Raw genomic sequence first — 21101 nt, 5'->3', positions numbered from 1 at the left:
TACTTCTACTAGCTTAGTTCTTAATGATTTTAGAGAAAACAACTTTGAAACGTTCCAAACATTTGAATTCTGGATATTATATAAATTATGCAGTACATTATACTTACATCATTAATTATTTAATATTTCGAATCACCGATACTTTTAGCGAATTTAACCTTTTTTACCTGTGCTTTTTACTGATTTTTACATTATTTTACGTGATGGTTCTTGTGATAATATAAAATTAAATTGAAAGTAAGTTTACATGTATATGCGCATTATATATTGTATAATGTATATATCCTTATACAGGATCTCTTGGTCAGATAACTACTGAACCTATTACCTCTTATCTATAGATCATAAGTTTTTACCCTAATAATTCAATATAAAAATGAAAAAAGTAGTTTTTTTAAAAATTATTTTAAACGTCTAAAATAAACATGTAACTACATTTAAGTTTAGATTATAGATAAAAAAAATAATAATATTATTAAATAATTATTAAATATACCAATTATAAATATTGATTGGAAATACAATATTTTACTTAATTCAAGACACAGACCTATAAAAATTGTATAAATGTTTGATAAATTAACGAGAAAATAATAAATAAAAATTATCATGGAATTTATTTATGCCTATAAAAAATAGTGACTATTTTAAATATTAAAGGGTTGAATTGTATGTTCTATTTGTAATTAAGTAGTATGCAATAACAGGTAAAATTGTTTGTATTATTATTGTTATACTTATCTAGTAAATCTTCAAGTTCAGACATTCATACATTTTCAATATTTTTGAATTCGTATGGTTTGAAATAATATATTTACTATTTAGCTCACTTACAAAACGTTTTGTTAAAACAATTGAACAACTAAAATTATGATTTACATCCTCTAAGAGCACTTCTCAAACAAATTTTTGTAAGGTTTCTAATGTAAGTTCAGTTCAAGATTATACAATATTAATAATGATATGTCTCAAAAGTTATATTCGATTTATGTACCTATAGAATAGCTATTCATGGGCAGAAACTAACCAAATATATCAATACTTTTTTGCACCAAACAATTCTTTATTATATTAAATATAATATAGATATTTTGTTTTAAACGATACAATATAGGTAATATGTTATAATAATATGTATACAACATAATATTTAACTAGTATAGTAATAATCACTAACAAAATATAAAATAATAACCAACTAACCGTTGGTTTTTACAAATTGTTTAGATTTGTATAACTCTATATATTATACAATACAACTAATATATTAAACTGTATTGTCTATTTCGATCTGGATATGCAATTAATGGAAGACTTAACAGCGTATTCAACTTTAATCTGGTAGCACTAATTTAGTGGGCGCTACCTGCAACAGTAACTGTATAATGACCGTCCACCGATCTATATATATTTGAAAAAAAAAATTATTAATTGAATTAATGAGAAGGTATATACAGAAATTTATAACTGCTGTGTCTGAACTGCCACTGCCAGTATGCACATTAAGCTCACCGATTATACGGAATTTGTATCCCAGGCGAACAAACGGCACGTAAAATATCATCCCAGCTATCATGAATATCACCGAATACAGGTATTCGATCTGAGGTTTATCTATTATAGGCGCTACCACCAAATAAAGGGAAATGACAAATATGGTTAACGGAATGATAATGGGGACCTGAAAAAGTAAAACGTACGATCAGTATTATGACTTACCGGAGAGATAAATAAATGTTTCCTTTTGTATTATAAACAACTTATAGGTACAAAACTTTATGATGAACTTCCTCGTTATCACATTATTGACACGGATTAATAATACGTTAAGGTTATTAAAAGTACACATGTCCGACTTTTAGCTAATCTAAAAGTATAATATTATTGGAAAATATTCATTAAATGTAATAGCTACATTGAGATTGAAAAATAAGAAATTTTTATGTTTATAATTTAAGAATTCAAACCTAATCTATTAGTCAGCCAAATTATTTTGATAGATCATAGTTGTATTTTTATTACAATTTATAGGCACCATGTCATCACTCACATATTGAAAAAATGTTTTTAAGTTACACAGCCAGTGAGTAGTTTCTTATTTTTTATTTTCACTATTATTATAAATAAATGTTATTTGCGCTCACTTTATATGGTCTTGGTACGTCGGGTCTCGTGTAGCGCATTACTAGCAACGCTAGCATGGCACTTCCGTAGAATATCCACGCCGTGAAACTAAAGAAGTCGATTAGGGAGTTGATCGTACCCGAGGCCACCATGACAATAGTTATGATCGACTGAAATCAAATAATTGGCAGCATCGCAGTTGGTAGCTCGACGCCGAGCAAGTGAATAATAAAATAGGGTAAAATTAAATATCATCAAAAAGATAGAATGCAGAACGAGGGATATAAACAAGCTACGGTGATTTAATATTACATACAATCTCGGGCTTGTTCGAAGAATGTCTTGGGAATTTTGTGTCGAAAAGAGTGAATAAGAAAATAAGTCGACAGACGTCAATTATATAGGTACATGGTATTAACGAAAACACCGTTTGAGATTCGGAGCGTTCTACTTTTGGTAATGCATTTTACTTTTATTACGTAGATATGTATAATGTATAGTACCTATATACCAGTGAAGGCCAACAATTTAATTTCAAACATCGTTAAATTCTCACCGATATTACGAGTATACTAAAAACTACCGAATCATATTATTGATGTTTTTCACATAATATTCTATTTCGAGCAATGATATCAAAACAATAAATGTACGATATCGTTGGGCCATCGCTATAAAATATTATCGTGGCAAGTTGCGTGACGATAATATCGGAGAAAACGCCTCCTCGCGAAATTGGACGCGCGCTGATCCGAAAATCTGCGCCGTCACTCATTCACTCACGTGAAATATGATGCTTGGCATGGGCGTGAGCTTTTTTATGTGAATGTACGACAGGACGTGCATCAAGTGTCCTTCGCGGCTGGCGGCGAAACACAGTCTTCCAGCGGCGAACAACGTGCCGTTGGCCGAACCGAATGTGGATATCGTGATTGACAGCGGTATTACCCAAGCAATGGATCCCAGCGCTCGGATTCCAAAAGTCTAATAATAAGACAAAACGTTTTGATGAAATGTAATGTTAAATAATAATAAATGTACGCCGAGCAGACGGCGGGCTTTCAATTGAATTATGGACATCTGCAATAGCGATAATATTATTATGTTATAACGCGTACTTCGAATATTTTTTCCATCAATTATTAAGTAAACACTAAATTGCGTCTGTGCGTATACAAGTACAATTTAATTTTGTTTTTAAACTATCCAATAAACTGGTATGGAAAAAGCGACTTTCGCCAAGAACACTCTCAAAATATTTACAATTAAGGTAATGTCAATTTCTGAATATAAGACAAACGCATCGTTCGAGTAATGAGTATTCTGAGTGTTGGTGACTTTTTTTTTAATACTATAACCATGTTTATGCAGACTTGAAGGTTTAAGTTCTTAAATAAACGATAAAAACAAGCACTTTTTTATTTCACACTAGTAGTTTTCATTATATTATTATAAATGTGTGTGTATGTATATTTATAGTGTTTATACTAACCACGGCTACAGCTTCGTTTCGCACTATTTCGTCAGGTGACATGATGGTAAGGTACGCCACGTTCACCAACAGGTAACACATCGTAACCAATGGTATGCTAATGTATATTGCTTTTGGAATGTTCCTTAAAAATAAAAAAAATGGATGGAGTAAACATGTTATATTATTGTATTATTATATATTATTGTTATATATTGTACGTGCTAACGATTAATATAGTACTTATAAGTTCATCGAACTCAAGAACTTCTAATTATAAGAATTTATCATTAGTTATACTTATAAAATATCATAATAGTTGTTATTGGTTCCTTATAAAAATAAATTATCTTATCTTATTAATAAACTTTAAAAAAAAAAATACAAAAACATATTTTACATTACATATTACTAAGGGTCTATTTTTAGTTTTATCAAAAATAACTTTAACATCAATTTTATGAACGTAAAATATAATTCTACATGTATTACATATATTTATCAACATTTTTATTTATTCTATTGAACCCTTCAGGTCGTCTGGTGTGGGGATCAAATCCATTCCCCTCGCACCTACGTAGTATGGTAATTATTTCTATGTAGCTGTGTTAGGTTATTATAATACTATGTTATTAAAAGCATATGGAAATTATGTTATTTTATTTGGCCAGATTCAACACTTAAAGGTGCATATAATTATTACTTCGAAGGGTTTTTTATTTCTTCTGTGACATAATTGAGATTGTTCCAACCATCGTACGCCCACAGTCCCGAGTAAAACGCCGTCGCCACGTCACCCATGCTTGTGGTCGTGTTTTCAAAATAATTCCGAAAGTGTTCGGTACGTCCCTGAATGATTTTGTATACACCTCCGGCAACCACCACGAAAACGGCTACCAGTTTCGCAGCCGTAAACGCATTTTGTACTCCGGTGGCCAAGTTCACGCTGTAGCAGTTTATGTACGTGATAATTACTGCACAAAAAAAAAAATAATAATAATAATAATATGAGTAATTTGTTTTAAATTTGCATTATAATTGTCTTTATAAACAATTAAAGTTAACATTCAAAGGATACGTCTCGAGACCGATGAATAATATTTTGAAATCTCGTAAATCCATATAATACGTAAACCGTACACCATTAAGTATACGTCATACGCCACGTCAAACACCAAAAACCTAACCATCCACAAAGTTGTGTTATAGATTAATATTATCAATTAGTAAGAGTGCATTATTATTTCAAGGAGTAACACGAGAATATAATTTCTGAGTTGAAAACTTAAATATATATACATATAGTGCTACCATTATACTATAATAATTTGTAAGATAACATCAATAAAAAAATATTAAGCTATAATATTATATTGTAGAACTACAACTCATCAGCATACAAGCAAATGCTTTTAGGATGAGTTTGCAACATTGTATATACTAATTACTTATGTGAAAATTTTGTAAATTTTTTGTTGTTGAAATAAAATTAAATAAATTATAAACTATAGAACTTTATGTAGGTAAGGTATATGTATGCTTATTGATTAACGGAACATTAAAAACAACCCATAAACTATAATAAGTGGTATTAATTAATAGTAAATAGACATTTTTTAAATTGTATAATAATTTAAATTTACTAAGAACCTAGAACATAATGTTAGAAATGTTACGAATTTAAATATTTAATATAATTCTATTATTATACCTGTGTATATTTCTATATTGCCCTAATTGCGTATGATGCTGTTTTATTTAAAAATAGGCTCGTGGAAGATAATAATGTAAACGTGGACGAAAAACGAGTGTCGAAAAAAGTCTGATATATTTTTGTAGAAATAAACTAATTAGTAAACAACGAGGATAGGTTACATTTGGCTTGAACTCACAAATAGACAGCACTGCAACGATTTTCACCACATAGTCTGAAGAACCACATTCGTCGACAAATGCTTCGACGGCGTATTTGGCGAAACTCAGACATATTATAGCCACCTGTGACGGTTTGAGTATCAATGTGGATATCCAAGAAAACAGAAACGCAGGCATTGGTCCAAAGGCGTCCATCAGGTAGGCGTATTCGGCCCCGGAACTTGGGTTCATCGTACCAAGTTCTGCGTACGCTAAAGCTCCTGTGAGTGTATAAAATTTAAAATATAATAATAAAAAACATGCTATAATAAATTTTAAAATTTTCAGTTTTATTGTGGACACTTAAAAGTTGAAACAATCACGTTCTCTGGCATCGATCGTATACTTCCGTTTCTATTATTTCTGGTCCAATTATTATATTGTCGAAAATAGTGTGACGAATGACGAACGCGTTCGGGTAAAAATACTTATTGAAATATTTAGTTTTAAAAATAGATAAAAAGCGACAGTTGTTTTTTACTATTTTTTTTCTGTTACTCAGGCAAAGAAACTTAATTTAGATAATACAAACGTACCCAACAGTGACATGGCACCACATGCTGCCCATATGATAAAACTCAGGCCTATTGACCCAGTTCTGATCAGCAATCCAGTAGGTGAAACGAATATTCCAGAACCTGTATATCAACGATAAAATACTGATAGTAAATGCGTTTGTAAAGATATAAACAGTACCTAATAATAATAAAAACCGTTGTTAATTTTTACCTATAATACGTTTATTTAACTTAATAAATTATAGTTTGTCAATTTAATGTACATCAACACTAAAAATATGTATTTTACATGGACGAAAAAATAATTACCTATTTTATTAGTTAATAATAAAAATGATTTCATATTTCTAAGACAGCATAAAATTACATTTTTGTACACAGTGTACACTATATAAACTATACATATATATAAATACTAATTATAGTATTTATACTCATATATTTTACACGTAGAAAATATATGTGTAGGGATTAAAAAGTTACTAGTTAATTAGGTTACTTGAGATTGTATGTATACGATCAAATATAATGTGCTTACTAATTTCCTGCCGTATATACTCGTGTTTTAATTTTTCATTTGATATAACGTTTTCATGAGATTTGGCTAGTAGTATTTTGCCGATTAGTAATCTAATTAAATCCAGGAAACATTTCGAGAAAATGGGTTCACGAGATTTCTTTGTGCTACTTAATTATGATATTTGTCTGCGTAAATAAACAATATATATAATAATTATATTACGAGTATTATTATTCATCGTTATTATATTATTTGCGTCTAAAATGAATAATACATAAATTGAAAATACATAAAATCAATATAATACTATTAATACTTATAATTAACAGCCAATTTTGGTTGACCGTTAACAAGTGCGTAATTATTACCTATAGTCCGTATAAGTAATTGAAAACTTATAATAGCATGTCAGTTACAACCACATACAATTTTAATTTAAAATTCTAAAAATGATTACCGAACTGTATAGTGTAGATATTATTATTATAATGTAATCAAAAATCTGAAGCTCTTATAATAGTATAATCTATACATCTATCACACTTCACACCTAGTCTAAATCGTGACATAAAATTAATTTCACGTCACAACAATGTGGAGAACTTGTAGAGTATACAATTTTTAACTATATCTGAACAAAATAAAATTGAATTTTCCTACATTAAATTGTATAATTATGTCTGGTTCAATTTACTACTTACACAATAGATACGCTTATATATGTTATTTATAAATTGATTTATATGTCTGCAGTGATACTACACATGATATTATTATATTAAATCCCGTAGAAATCATTATTGATCAAATAGTAAATATATTTGAATTAATTGAATTGTATATTTGAACAGTTTATTACAAAGGTTTGACTGTTTAGTACTTATAACTATAGTACAGTGTACATTTTAAATTCTCGTTTGTCATAGATTACAGAAAATATAATAGACATTGGCCATTGGTATAAAATAGGAATATGGGATTCATATATTTGAATTAATATTTTGTAGTAGACGATTTAAATAATGTTTCATTATTATTAATTATTTATTTTTTAAATGTATTTTAAGTGAAATAATTTTGACTTAGTATTGAAATGATATTATTATAAAGGATAATTTATTAAGCATGTTCAGCGCTCACTTCTATTTTTTCCTTCGATACAATTCTGATTTTCGGAATTTTTATAAACACTAAAAGACCATATTTTCAAATGTTTGAGATGGTTTTTGTATTACTTAAGGAGTGCCCTGAAGCAACATAAACTTTTGTTTTTCAAATAAGAAGCTCCCCTTTTTATTGTAAATTATTAAGTGGATAATTTATTTTTAAAATGTTTATGAACCTGATTAAATATTTGAACGAGTAGTTTCTCAGTTATTTAAATGTTTATATTAAGAATAATAGTCCTTAAAAGTGATTTTACAAAATTATAAAATATATGTTAAATTTGATTTAGTAGGTATATTTTATTACACTTGAATAATCTTTACAAGCTAAGATTATTAATTATTATTAATTGTTAAAAGTTCTCAAAATCCATTAAGGATACGAATTTTGATTTTGTTATGTCAACATGTTTAGAAAAACTTTCGTTACTTAAATAATAATTTATAGGAGAGAAAGGGATTCTTATTTGAAAAATAAAAATTTATATCTCTAAAAGACATTCGTTGAGTAGTACAAACAATTACACAAAATTATACGAGTAATTAAAAAAAATTAATTATTCGTCTGTGAGATACATAAAATAAGTCAGCGAGTCACTCATTTGGTGATCCTTAGCGTATAAATCAGTTAACTACAACAAAGATATTTTTTATGAGCTATTAATGGTTAATTAAAAAAAAATATATATATCGGTATTATTGTAGTAGGTATTGCTTACCGATCATCGTGCCCACAATTAGAGCCACCCCACTGAAGAGTCCCACCCGTCTCTCGAGGTAAAGAGTGTCACCCTTAGTTGATAGCTTCCGCGCCAACATGTTTTTTCCGTTGCTAGCAGTTTCGCCATCTCCTTCGCTGCCGTCATCGCCGTTTGTGTCGTTGTTGTTGTTGTACCCTAAAACATAATGATTTATACGCCTATGTATAATACGGATGAGACCACTCGTAAATTTGCCGGACATATAATAAATTATTATCTTGTCGTTAGCGACGTGCGAATGGTGTGACGGACTTCTTCGTCTATTTCAATACGATTTGTTATACTATCATAACATCCTCGTTGTGCATGTCGACCGACGACATAAAACAGGCAATACAATAATATTATATTATGTATACCTATAATAATTTAGGTACACCGACTGAATACGGCGAACGGATAACGCAAAGTGTTCCATAGCGTCGAGTTTTTTTCCTTTCATTCGTCATTCGATCGCGATCATCGCGCGGATATTGAATACCGACGCGGAATGTACCTATAGGTGGTTCCTGCGTAGAATGATAAATTCAAACGCTTCCTTCCAATATTTCCATTAGTGTAAATAACGCCTGGGTACGGATATCGTCGGTATACATAGTTTATTGTTAAATGACACTTGGCGTACAACGCACTCGGAAACGTATTTATATAATAGATATTTTAATATTTAGGTACCAGCTGTACATGTAACATTGCTTTACTCAACCCCTCCCCCAGTATTCCGAAAGTTCAATATTACAAATATTGAATGAAAAAAAAAAACGAAAGGCACAACTATTATTATGTATATAGTGAGTCGGTGGTTATTTTTCTTCTCTTGCAATATTACACGTCAAACGATCGTATTTTAGAGGTGTTTGATGAAATGCCAAAGGTTTGTACCGTAATCGTTGTAACGTTCTGGATTACGATGTATAATAATATTAAGCTATAGGCGTGTGTAAGACAGTGTTTTACATATTTCATGTTCGTATTTGAAAATAATGGAAACAATGAAGTGACATACCTCAGTGTTATTTCTTGGTATTAAATACATTTTTGAGAGCGATTTTAATAATAAAATAATATACTATACACGCGATTGATTTATATTATTCAAATTCAACGAGGTACGTTGTTTCGTTAAAATACGTTTCTTCAAATAATTTTTCACCGCAGAAAAAAGACGTGTAAAAATGACGGATTACTAATTTACAATACATAAGGATTATAATAGCTGCAGTATACGGTATCCCTTTATATAGATAAAAAAACAAGTATGAATTTAAATCAAACTTAATATTATGAATATATTTGTGTCATCTAACTTTGCTCTCGTCAAAAATTTTTTTGAACTTTGTTGATCGAAGAAAAAGTCAAATATTACAAGTAAAACTTTAAGTTCTTCTGTTAGTATAAAATATATTACTTTATGAATACGCATTGTTAACGCTGTATTGCAAAACATTGCTTTATAACATTGATAAAAATGTATTAAAAAAAAAAAATAATAATAATAATAAAAACTGAAACAAAGGATAATTATATTGTGTTGCGTAATTAAAACGCAAGGAATGAGTAGTACGTGGATTCAAACAATAATAAGGACTAAAGTACACGGATGGTTTAATGGAATTCAATTAAGGTGGTCCAACTTTATTTTATAATGGTTACCTAGTAGTAGTATTAAATTCGTACGTAATATAATACGGTCCAGATGTTCTTATGCGTGCAATTCGTCCGAGCGACAAATGATCATCTTCGGATATCGGCGTGCCATATTTTATAATGGTTTAAAACTTTAAACTATAATAACAATAACGATGCTAATTACATATTAAATGTCACTATGATTATGTACTACATGACGAGTCTTAGCGGTGTAGCTTAGTTAGTGGCAAATTTTTGAAAAGTTGAAAACTCCCGGAACAAGTATTTCATTCGTCCAACACTCATTTGCAGGTTAACCTAACCTAACTACTTTATATTAATTATGTTATATACCTAATCTCTGCGTGCCTCGAATTTTGCTGTGAATTTGATTTAGTTTACACGACCTCTCAAAATCTCAGAGTCAAACGTCATTTATAGACATTAGTGGCATATTATAAAGCCGCAGCTGATCCTGCGCGCGTGTACAGCGGTTATTAAAAAAAAAATTTCTTAAGTCTGTGTTATTTTAATGTAATATATTAATAAGTACATAAAATATGATTTTAGAATGCACTATACAACAATATAATAATAAACATTAAAAAATTAAAATGGAAACTTATAATGACATTTTAGAATATATTATAATATTTCTGTTTACTTTTTTTATATTAGGTATATAATACACAATATAAAAATATCACGATAATATTAAATTATATTTTTTTAGTAAGTACACAGCATAAGAAACATGTTTAATGTATATTTTATAATCATAATAGTACAAGGGGTGATTTTTAAATTTTTTTGTATCGTTAACCCACTGAAAACTTCCAGACGTTATTTTATTTTGGTTTTTTTTTTAACTTTTAAAAATGATGTATGCATATTTTTATCATAATTAAAATGTTTCATACCCTTTAAAATGAACTTAAATCGTATAATAGCTAGATACGCTTGCAAAATAAGATGAAAAAAATCATCCTTTGTTCTACATCACCACGTTTCATTAGAAAAATACTTTTATATCGTCTGTAAAAATATTATAATACAGAGTGATTTATTAAACATGCTCAACCTGATTATTCATTTACAACAAATTTATTCAAATTCTGATTTTTAAAAATTAAAATTATATTTAAAAACCATGTTTTCAAATTCTTGAGATTTTTTTGTACTAGGTACTGAATAAGTATCATGTAGATACATAGAAATTGTTATTTTTTCAAATGTGGACAACCCATTTTTACTGTATATTTTTTAGTGGATAATATTTGTTCAAATGTTAATGTACCTGATTAAATATCTAACGAATGGTTTTTAAGTTATTAAAATTTTTATCTTTTAATATGTTCTCATTTGAAGAACATAGTTTATATCTCCATAAGACACTCCTTAAAAATAAATTAAAATTTTAAAATATGATGTAAAGTATAATATAATACTTAAATATTACAAAAATTAGATCTTGAATAACTGTTTCATTGAAGAAAAAATAGGTAAGAATGATTGGTGAATTTTTTTGTTTATAATTTATTATATTGTTTGGTGCTGGAAGGGATATTTTTTATCAATTGTACCAAATAATTTAGATTACTATTACTACTACTACTACTACTCTTACTAATACTACTACAACCTACTACTATATTACTTATATTACTTTTTTTCTACTAGAATTTTGTTTATGCCTCAGTATACAATATGAAAAATTAATAAGGTATTCGGATGCATCATTAATTATCCTATATCATATTATAATAAAAATATAATCAAACAATTTATTTGTACGAAATAGGAACTTTAATTTATATATATATGGTATAATTTGATTATGTTAACATAGTTCTAACTATGGTATAGTCTGTAGTGAAAATATCGCTTATACCAGCGCACACTTATGTTAATTATAATATTTTTTACTTTAAGCGTAGGTAGTAATTATTAATCGAGTTAATACAGTAACACTTCCATTTAATATAATTGCGTATTCGTGTTTATTTTTCTTACACAAATTGCAGTCATCATTGAATTAATTTATGAAAGACGTATAGTCATATTCGCTTAAGTTTTATAATTTGTCGGTTTAAAAAATGTTAATGAAAAAAGTAAAGGTTTTATTATTGTTAAATAATTTTGAATTAAGACAGTATTTATTTCTAAAAAATAATAAAATATTCAAGAGTAACTTTAATAAAAATTGTACCTAATGCAAAACTATATACTATCGTCGAAGACCACATGTTTTCAAGAATGAAAAATTAACACATAACTTCGTGAAACTATTACTGATTTATTTATTTAATTTATTGATATCCTAATCTAATAAAGATATCCTTGCATTATAAAATGTTTGTGATACCTACTATATGATAAACATTATTTCAATTTTCAAGTACAAGAAAATACAGGGAAAAAAATAATTATGTAAATAACAATAATCACGTTTTGTACAAAAATAGATTTCTACAGCCAATAAAACAAATAAATTACCAAAAATATGCAAATGTAAAATAGTTCAACTACATTTACTAATAATATTATGTTTTTGATAGATTTTTTAATTTTTTTTCACCATGACTATTAAAATAGGTATACATATTATTATAATATAAACAGTAACTTACGGACCGCGATTAGAATTTTTTGTCTTACACGTTTCGATCTAGACCGCAACTCGCGGTACCAAACGCGATGTTATTATACTGCATGTATATAGTAAAACGCGTCAGTATATAGGTACAATATAGGTATAACATGGTTATGCGATTCACACAGACTTTGAAAACGTACGGTTATATATACGGTCAACAGAAACGTGGGAGGGGGCGTGGGTGGTTGACGTCGCGCGGCGTTGTTTTTATATCGTTGAAAAAAAAAAAAAACAAAATAAAAAAATAATGTATCGGGTTTCGATTTCGATTTTTAAAGTGTTTTAAAAATTTTTTTTTTCTGTTCTTACTAACCATGTGACGTTTGCAGGTTTCGTAGCATTTCAAGTCGGACGTACAAGCGACTGTGGTCGACTGAGCGTTAAACGCGCGACCAGACATGACACACTGGGCAGCAGACTGAACGGCGCGACCCAGCGCGTGTAATATCTCACTATTACACACGGCCGTAACCGCCGCCGCCCGTAGCGTGGCCCGCGTGCGAAAACGGCGTAACGTCAGTTTCTCGCTCTATACGCGGATTTTCCTCTCGCTCGTTTTTCCGCGTTTGGGCGGCAAAACGCGCCGTTTTATCGACACATGCGCCGCACGTTCGGCGGCCGCCGCTAGACATCGCGCCAGAGTTCTCTCGCCGCGCCGACGACCCTACCCCGCGACTCGACAAGACGACGACGACGATATCGTATATTATAATATTATACGAATACGATTTCATTATTATCAACGTAATATTGTTATCATAATTTATTATTGTTATCTCCCGCCGCGTGATTTAATCAAATAATTAAAACATCACTGCTCATATCCGGAACGTACCACGTCGCGTTAATCCGCCCCCTACGCGGTGCAACGTGAAGTTGACGGTGTGGTCACTGCAGCTTAATATTATATATTTATATTGTGTATCGAATGATGGGCGGCATGTACAATAATAATAATAATATACTAGTATACGACGGCACAGCAGTCGTGGCATGACTGCAGAGGGTAGTGATGTGGGAGACATACGACACCCCCCTCCTCCTCCAGAAGCTATTAAAAAAAAAAAAAAATGTACGCGTTTTTACTTTTTTTTTTTTGTTTTTCTAAATCTTTTTGATCTGTTTTGCTTGTACTATATCGGTAAGACAATTAATTGGGACACGGCGTTTAAACGTTTGAACATAAACACGTTGCAGCCCAATAAATATTTTAGTATCTTACTATTATTTTGTTTGAGATGATCCGCTGAACTCTGTCGCTATACAGCATACCGCTATAAAAAAAATAGTAAACATGTATGAATTACTATAAAATATAATATCATCAGATCTAGGTACTTAAATGGTTTTTTTTTTTTACTCCTTGACGGTAAATATGAAATATGCATATCACCCCCCGCAAAACGATCCTAGTTTTACCTCTGCTGTACAGTAGCATCTCGTATAATATAAATCACTGCAGTGATTTAACCTAGCTAGGTTTTACGCATGCGTGTCATCACCGTTTCAAAATTCCGAGTATCGATTAGTGTTGTGGATCGCAATGCAGCCGATGATCTAATGGTTCATGCTGTCAGCTAACATACATAATATTATATCGATGGTATCTGTAAAATACCAATTTTGATATAATAATATGTATTCATTATACCTAATCCTACAACCCTGCCGCCCGTGGCAGTATTCACAATGATCGCGGTGTAGTTTTCAGAAACTCGAGGATAAATTATTGGTGTCGTCTCGAATCAATATATCACATTCTCACTATATTGTCTGATCAATATAAATACATCTAAAACTATTATATTATAATGTATACACATATGACTTATATTATTATACAACACCTTTAATAATGCAGGTACCTATTCAAGTTTTATTATGATTATAATTTATAACGTACAAAAATAATATCAAATACCTGACACGAAAACTAATGTAATTTGCGGAATCGTTAACGGATTCCGTTTTTTTTTTTTATAAATTCTGTTGAATTTAGCAGTTAAAAGGTGGTACTCGCAACGTGTATTGTCTATGGTGGGGCGAGCTATATAATAATCGATGGGCGTCTATTTTTTCTCTCACACTTACTACTCGCGTCTGTTGTGGTGTCTGTTAGACTATAACGTATAGAAGCTGATTGACTTTCAAACATCTCTAGATGTTATTTATGGATTTCTATGTGTCTTTTTCGTAAAATATGTTTTCGACTAACATCGATAAGTTAGCCTCGGTAGAATTCTATCACATAAATTTATGGGGGCTTCAAATAGATTTATTATAACATGATGTATTTAAGTATATTTTACGATTTATTTCAAAACAGTAAAACTCGATCGTAAAAGTTATACGAAATACATGGTCAATAGCGTTACTAAAAAATTTGAATCTAAAAGTGAAACTTTTAACTGACCTTTTTCTGCACAATGCAAATATATAGGTACCTACCTACGTGTCATATAACAGATTAATTATAGAGCATAATATTTACTTACTTGATTTCTATATTCTAGTTAAAATACAGATTGATTAACTTATAAAACTTAGAAAAAACATTTCAATGTGCTACAATTTTTCGGTATGCGACAGAGAGTTCATTTAAGTAATGATAAAATCTCTTCGAACGGACCATATAAATTATTGTGTTTATTGTGTTTGTGAAAATTGAAATCTATTTTTTAACATGAACGATTGCTTCTATCGCTAATTCCTTTGTCACTCTGTTGAACTTATAGTTTATCATATTATGAATTATAATATTGAGGTGTCCGCACTCAGTGGAAAGGTATACAAGTGAAAATTAGCTGGTATAATCTTGAGTCCGTTTTCTGTGACAAGTTTCAACCATGGGACAATATGAACAACGGCTGTGGCGAAGAACTCATGAACCGTGAGAGACGTGCAGTGATGTGTTCAAAAGATCAGTGTCGAACCTATTTAAGTACCTACGCATAATCTGTATTGTTACATTTGTAGTCAATGGCATAAATTCGGGTTTCACTAAAGACGTGAGGCAAAACTTTTACCCCCTTTTACAAATAATAAATATTAGTTTAGCCCATGGTTTATGCTTTTTAAACTATGAATAGTTATTCACCCTTACTTCCGCCAAGCCTGTTTCATTGAACTGGGGCAATAGCGACTATCGTTATTTAGTATTTCTCACTCGTAATAACCCATATAATGGCAGTAAGTAAAAAACTATAATACAAAAATAAACTTTATACTTAACTATACAATAACACTAAAAAGGAAGGGAAAGTAAGTAACGGCTCTGATATACATTAGGTATAGGTGTCTAATTATGTACTTCGTCGTTGAGGAATAAGTCACTGTGATCTATGTGTATACAAGTATGGCTCAAAAAGAGTCAAAATATTTCGGATATTTTATCATGAATTGAATGGAAAATTCTTATATAAATATTTGGTAAAAATTAATTTTAAATATCTTTTGCTATTCGTTTTTGATAAACAAATTACAAAAATAAACCAAATTGATTTTATCGAATACCGGATTTGCGTAAAAATTTCTGTTTTTCCCGAGAGTTTTGAAAAATACTACTGTGCTTGTAATATTTTTACTTTTGATTTCCCGAAGTACTGACTAGATCCAATTTTCTACAAGAAACCATCTTCAAAATTGATAATCAAAATATTTTTCTAACCACCTAAAACATGACGACAGACAGAAATACGAGTAGTACACATTTTGTAAAATCAATACATTCATCGGTTTGCTTAGCATCTAAAATACTGACCGATTTAATAAATTTCAATATCAGTCCTGCAATATCAGCCTTTAAAAATTAGACAGAGACCAATTTTCATTGATCGCCCTTCAAATTAATATAATATTATAATTTATGATACTGCAAAGTGCGCACGTGTTGGATAAATACTACGTCGTCGTAATGTCGTATGTATACGCTGCTGTACAGTATTATAGGTATACAGCTTAGAAATAACGCACACGTTTGTGCGGGAAAGATACGAAGAGTGCCGAGATAATCAACAATGTAAGTATATGGAACAGAATTATGTACACCTCGAGAGAATAATACAGTGGTTTTGACACATTTAAGTACTTTGCAGCAGCCAGCAAGTATATACATAGATATACTGGCGTGCGTATAGGAAAAATAAAATAAAATAATTTGGTAAAACGATATCCAATTGTATCGGTGTATTTAAGATTACAGAGTTGTAAGGTCATATATATATATATATATATATATTATTACGGTATTATATTATAGAACGGTTGAGTGGATTTAGAATTATTATTATAAATGTGAGATACAACACTCTATACGTCTACGTGTATAATAATTACAAAGCCATTTCCCCAAAGAGCAATGCCGAAACGTACTATACCTCATAACCATCCTTTGTTTTTAAACATTGCTTTATTTGAATATTTACAATCTGTTTATGCACAATAAGATAATTTATTAAGCGATTACAGTGGCGTTGATAATAATAAAATAGCTTTGGCTGAAACGACCTTAATTGAATTAACTTAATTATTTATATGAACAGGTCGGGATCGATTTCGGTTTAGACGTTTACTGAAACGGTACCTAAAGATTCATATTCGAAAATAAGAGCATGGAAAATGTAAACTTATAAAATGATAATATGTATGCTAATTTAATATCTGTTTTAATATCAAATGAGAACTAGGGACTGCAGGATTGTAGTTTGAAGAGAAAAATAGCATCATAAAGTTAAAATAGTATGCGCATAGACTATATTTTATTTATAAATTATTTACACATAATATGACGTACAAATTGAATAATACCGAAAATATAATTACTAAAAAAATTATATTTATTATAATTCTTAATAATATACTAGAACTCTACCATAAGTTAAAATAAAATAATCTATTACAGTTCCTATAAAAAGTAATTTTAAATGTTGAAAATGTTTTTATAACGTTTGAGAAATATTTAAATTTAATCTTTATTAAGTTTCTTTTAAAGTTTAGTTACGTTCATATACGATATACATTATAAATTATAAAAATTACAAAATATATATTTTGAAATTACTTAATATAACAATTATACTTATAAGCTACAGCATACATAAAAAATATTGAAATTATGATGTCATGCCTATGCAAAGAAAAAACTAACTACCTATGTGATTTTTTAATTAAAGAGATTTAAAATCCTGATTTTCGAATATTGTGAATTAATTATGAAACATGGACATTTTAAACAAACCATAATTTTATACATATTATTTAAATATATATATATATGTATATATAATATTGTTATAGTAAAACAAATAAATTTCAAACAACTTTTATTCCGAATTGAATTTTACAGAGAATAGTATTTTATTGCCATGTTTTATTATTATCACGAGCTTTCTTCATCCAGTCGTTTCTGTTTACGATTTTTTTATTGGAACAAACCATTATAGTTGGTGCGTGATTATATAAAACATATATCTATTAAGATTACATAAATCCACTCTTTTGAATTGCAACTTATATAGGTAGGTATACTATGTTGTTCAAAACTCAAAAACAGACTTAAGCTTATTGCGTTTTATTGAATATTTGAGTTTTTCATCATTTTTGAAATCTAATTTTCTTTGTTTATTGTTGCAGTGTATAGTTATTTCTGTATATAATGAAAAGGTGTTTTATATATTATCTTAATTCATAGATATGAATATTTAATTAATCTGTTAGTATTGTTCTTTTTAAATTACTTAGGTATATTGCTAGTATAGGGGGAGTGCCAGAATGCAATACAAAAATTTAAAATTGATTGTACTAATGGTAGATATAATATAATACGTTTATATTGTGTATTAAATATAAATATCTAATATCTTTAAGAATAATGTAATAGAATTGTCTAATGGTTTTAGTTACAAAATGTATATAGGTACAAAATTTTCAGTTTATTATCCATCGTATTATAACCCTAGGTATAATAAATGTTATCTGTACTTCTGCTTATAAAGAACAATTCATTTCACAGTTAGAGTAATTACAAAAAGATGAATGAACACATATTTTTTTCTCATTTTTATTATTTATAGTATTATTAATTTTGAAGTGCAAATATATAGTTTAGTTTAAGTTCAATTCATTCCTGAAAAAAAATTTAATTTAATAAATTGAAATTTTACAATATGTATAGACGTCCAACGGTATGTTGTATAATTAGTCGAGATTACAATATACACACTTGAATTTTACATATTCGTATACTCACATGATATATATTACTTATTAGTAAATAGTACATACTTACACACTATAAAAAATGCTAGTGCGCTTTTACTCACTTGTACTTGCGAGTTCAACAGTAGCAGGAGCGCTTTTATAGATATTTGATGTAACTTAAAATATTAAAGTCTTGAAAAGTTAAACTAAATAAAATTGTGATTGTAAAAAAGATACATTCATATAAGTATAAAAACCGTTTTCATAAAAAAATATATGCATATTATAATGTGTAATAACTAATAAATAGTTTATAGAAACATGTAATTTATTAAAAATAATAAAAAAAAGGTCTCATTTCAGTATTAATATAAATTTACTGACTACAACAAGTTTCAATTTTTAAACTAAATAGTTATAGGCGTTATTAATATTTAGAGAATCATAATGTCTATTCACTATAAGACGATTTTAATTTAATTTAAAGAAAGTTAAAAAAAAAGAAATATTTTATTTTTATGAATAATATCTTGATAAACATTGCTATTGCGATTTCTACTTTTTCTTAAATATTCTTGAAGCTTTTTTTTATGATGATATTTATTTTTATGTATAAAATCTACTGATAAACAAAAGAAAAATATAATATAATTATTCATTTTTCTCCAGTTTTCTTATAAATTTATTTTCCTCCAAGTTTCTTTTATATTATTACATATTTTTTTGTTTGTGGTTAAATATAATGATTTCTTGTAAAAACTAAGTACTTCTTTTTTGTGGATATTTTAACGTTCAAATTTCACAAATTACAATGTGACAACGTATAAATAGCTTTTAATAATCTGATAAATATGCATAGCTAGTAAATAATTTTAATTGTAGATTGATTAATAAATATAACTAGTATAAGCTATCAGATATTACACTATATAGGTGTATTAAGATTTAAGATAAAAAAAAAAATAAAAAATATTTCAAATGGTATTTTCCCAAGGTAAAAGCTTTTTTTTTACTCGATTTTATAATAAAATAGGTTTTATAATCATTAAACAATGATTATTTTTGTTTGTAACTTAACTTTTTACTATAAACATTTAAAAGGGAAGAGTATCCATAGATTTGTTTGAAAGATATATTTTCTTTCGTTTGATGAACAAAACAGATAGAAACTAAATTTTTAATTAATTGTGTGCTCTAGCTAGTGCTTTGCGAAAACTATTGTTAAGCGTTTGACACTTTAAATCACATAGTTTAAAATTAATGTGGTTAGTTTGTTTAATGGTAATAAATTATTTGCCATTACAATATTGATATATACTTTTATACCTACAATAAATTTAAGAAAAAATATAATATTAAAAGATTATGTTTAGGTTAACAATTGTGTTTAAGTACCTACCTATACTTTTAATCTCAGCTTTATTCAATAATAGCACAATCTTAATATATTTCTGTAATTTATCACTGTTTTATTTTAAACATGAATATTATAGAACCAAAGTTAATATATTAAAAGTATATAAGTATATTCAATTATTTAAACTTTAATATGTTGTATTTGAATATTTTCATAACAACGCAATAGTAGTTAGTACCTATCAGCAATACAGCATATTATTTCTGTATGATATACGCTATAACACCATAAAATAACTTATAATTTGCGTCACATTTCTGTAACATTAAATTATATTAACGTGGAAACACAATTAATGATGTTATTATTCTCTGAGTTTAAATAAATATTTTATTTCGTTTAGATGAACTAATACCTTATAAATCTATACTATAACAAAGTTCGTCAATAAAAATTCTGTGCACGAACAGTCTATTGTTAAAATGACGTATTTTTCTTTTAAATATATTGAATTTACTTTATATAATATATATATACTTTATATAATAGGAAGACATAGTTAAAAAGTAATTATAATGTTGAAAATGTGAATTTAATGAAATTTTAAACTGAAGCAAACTTTTTTTAAAAAACAAATTTAAGTTGTATGAAACATGTGGTTGTGATGTTCAAACATTTTCTCAATAACTCAAATAAAAAAGTGCAGTTGTATATATTAAACTAAGAAATATGAATTTACCAAAACTTTAAATTAAAGCATATAGTAAAAATTCTAATGGAAGATAAA

The 21101-nt window shown here is 28.4% G+C and overlaps 1 protein-coding gene across 1 annotated transcript; it reads right to left on the bottom strand.

Annotated features, from left to right (window-relative positions):
• Positions 1-1056: 1056 nt before the first annotated feature.
• Positions 1057-13220, bottom strand: LOC114124901 (b(0,+)-type amino acid transporter 1). Its single transcript, XM_027988344.2, has 10 exons — positions 13073-13220; positions 8433-8609; positions 6046-6147; positions 5488-5730; positions 4299-4569; positions 3617-3740; positions 2908-3108; positions 2145-2294; positions 1513-1681; positions 1057-1401 (listed from the first exon to the last, which is right to left on the bottom strand). The coding sequence occupies exons 1-10, from the start codon at positions 13098-13100 to the stop codon at positions 1334-1336; spliced, it is 1533 nt and encodes a 510-aa protein (XP_027844145.1). The 5' UTR covers positions 13101-13220; the 3' UTR covers positions 1057-1333.
• Positions 13221-21101: the final 7881 nt, after the last annotated feature.

The sequence above is a fragment of the Aphis gossypii genome, chromosome 3 (genome assembly GCF_020184175.1).
Source record: "Aphis gossypii isolate Hap1 chromosome 3, ASM2018417v2, whole genome shotgun sequence".
In the NCBI taxonomy this organism is placed as follows: domain Eukaryota; kingdom Metazoa; phylum Arthropoda; class Insecta; order Hemiptera; family Aphididae; genus Aphis; species Aphis gossypii.
Note: the sequence above shows the minus strand (reverse complement) of the source record. Positions and strands in the feature narration are given on the sequence as shown.

What these genes read in the sequence shown, in the direction of transcription:
- LOC114124901 (XM_027988344.2), bottom strand. Translation starts at nt 13,100, where the DNA reads ATGCTACGAAACCTGCAAACGTCACATG. An exon ending in AAACCTGCAAACGTCACATG is followed by an intron (nt 8,610 to 13,072) that starts GTTAGTAAGAAC and finishes ATTATGTTTTAG; the next exon opens with GGTACAACAACAACAACGAC. An exon ending in ATACAAATTCCGTATAATCG is followed by an intron (nt 1,402 to 1,512) that starts GTGAGCTTAATG and finishes AAATATATATAG; the next exon opens with ATCGGTGGACGGTCATTATA.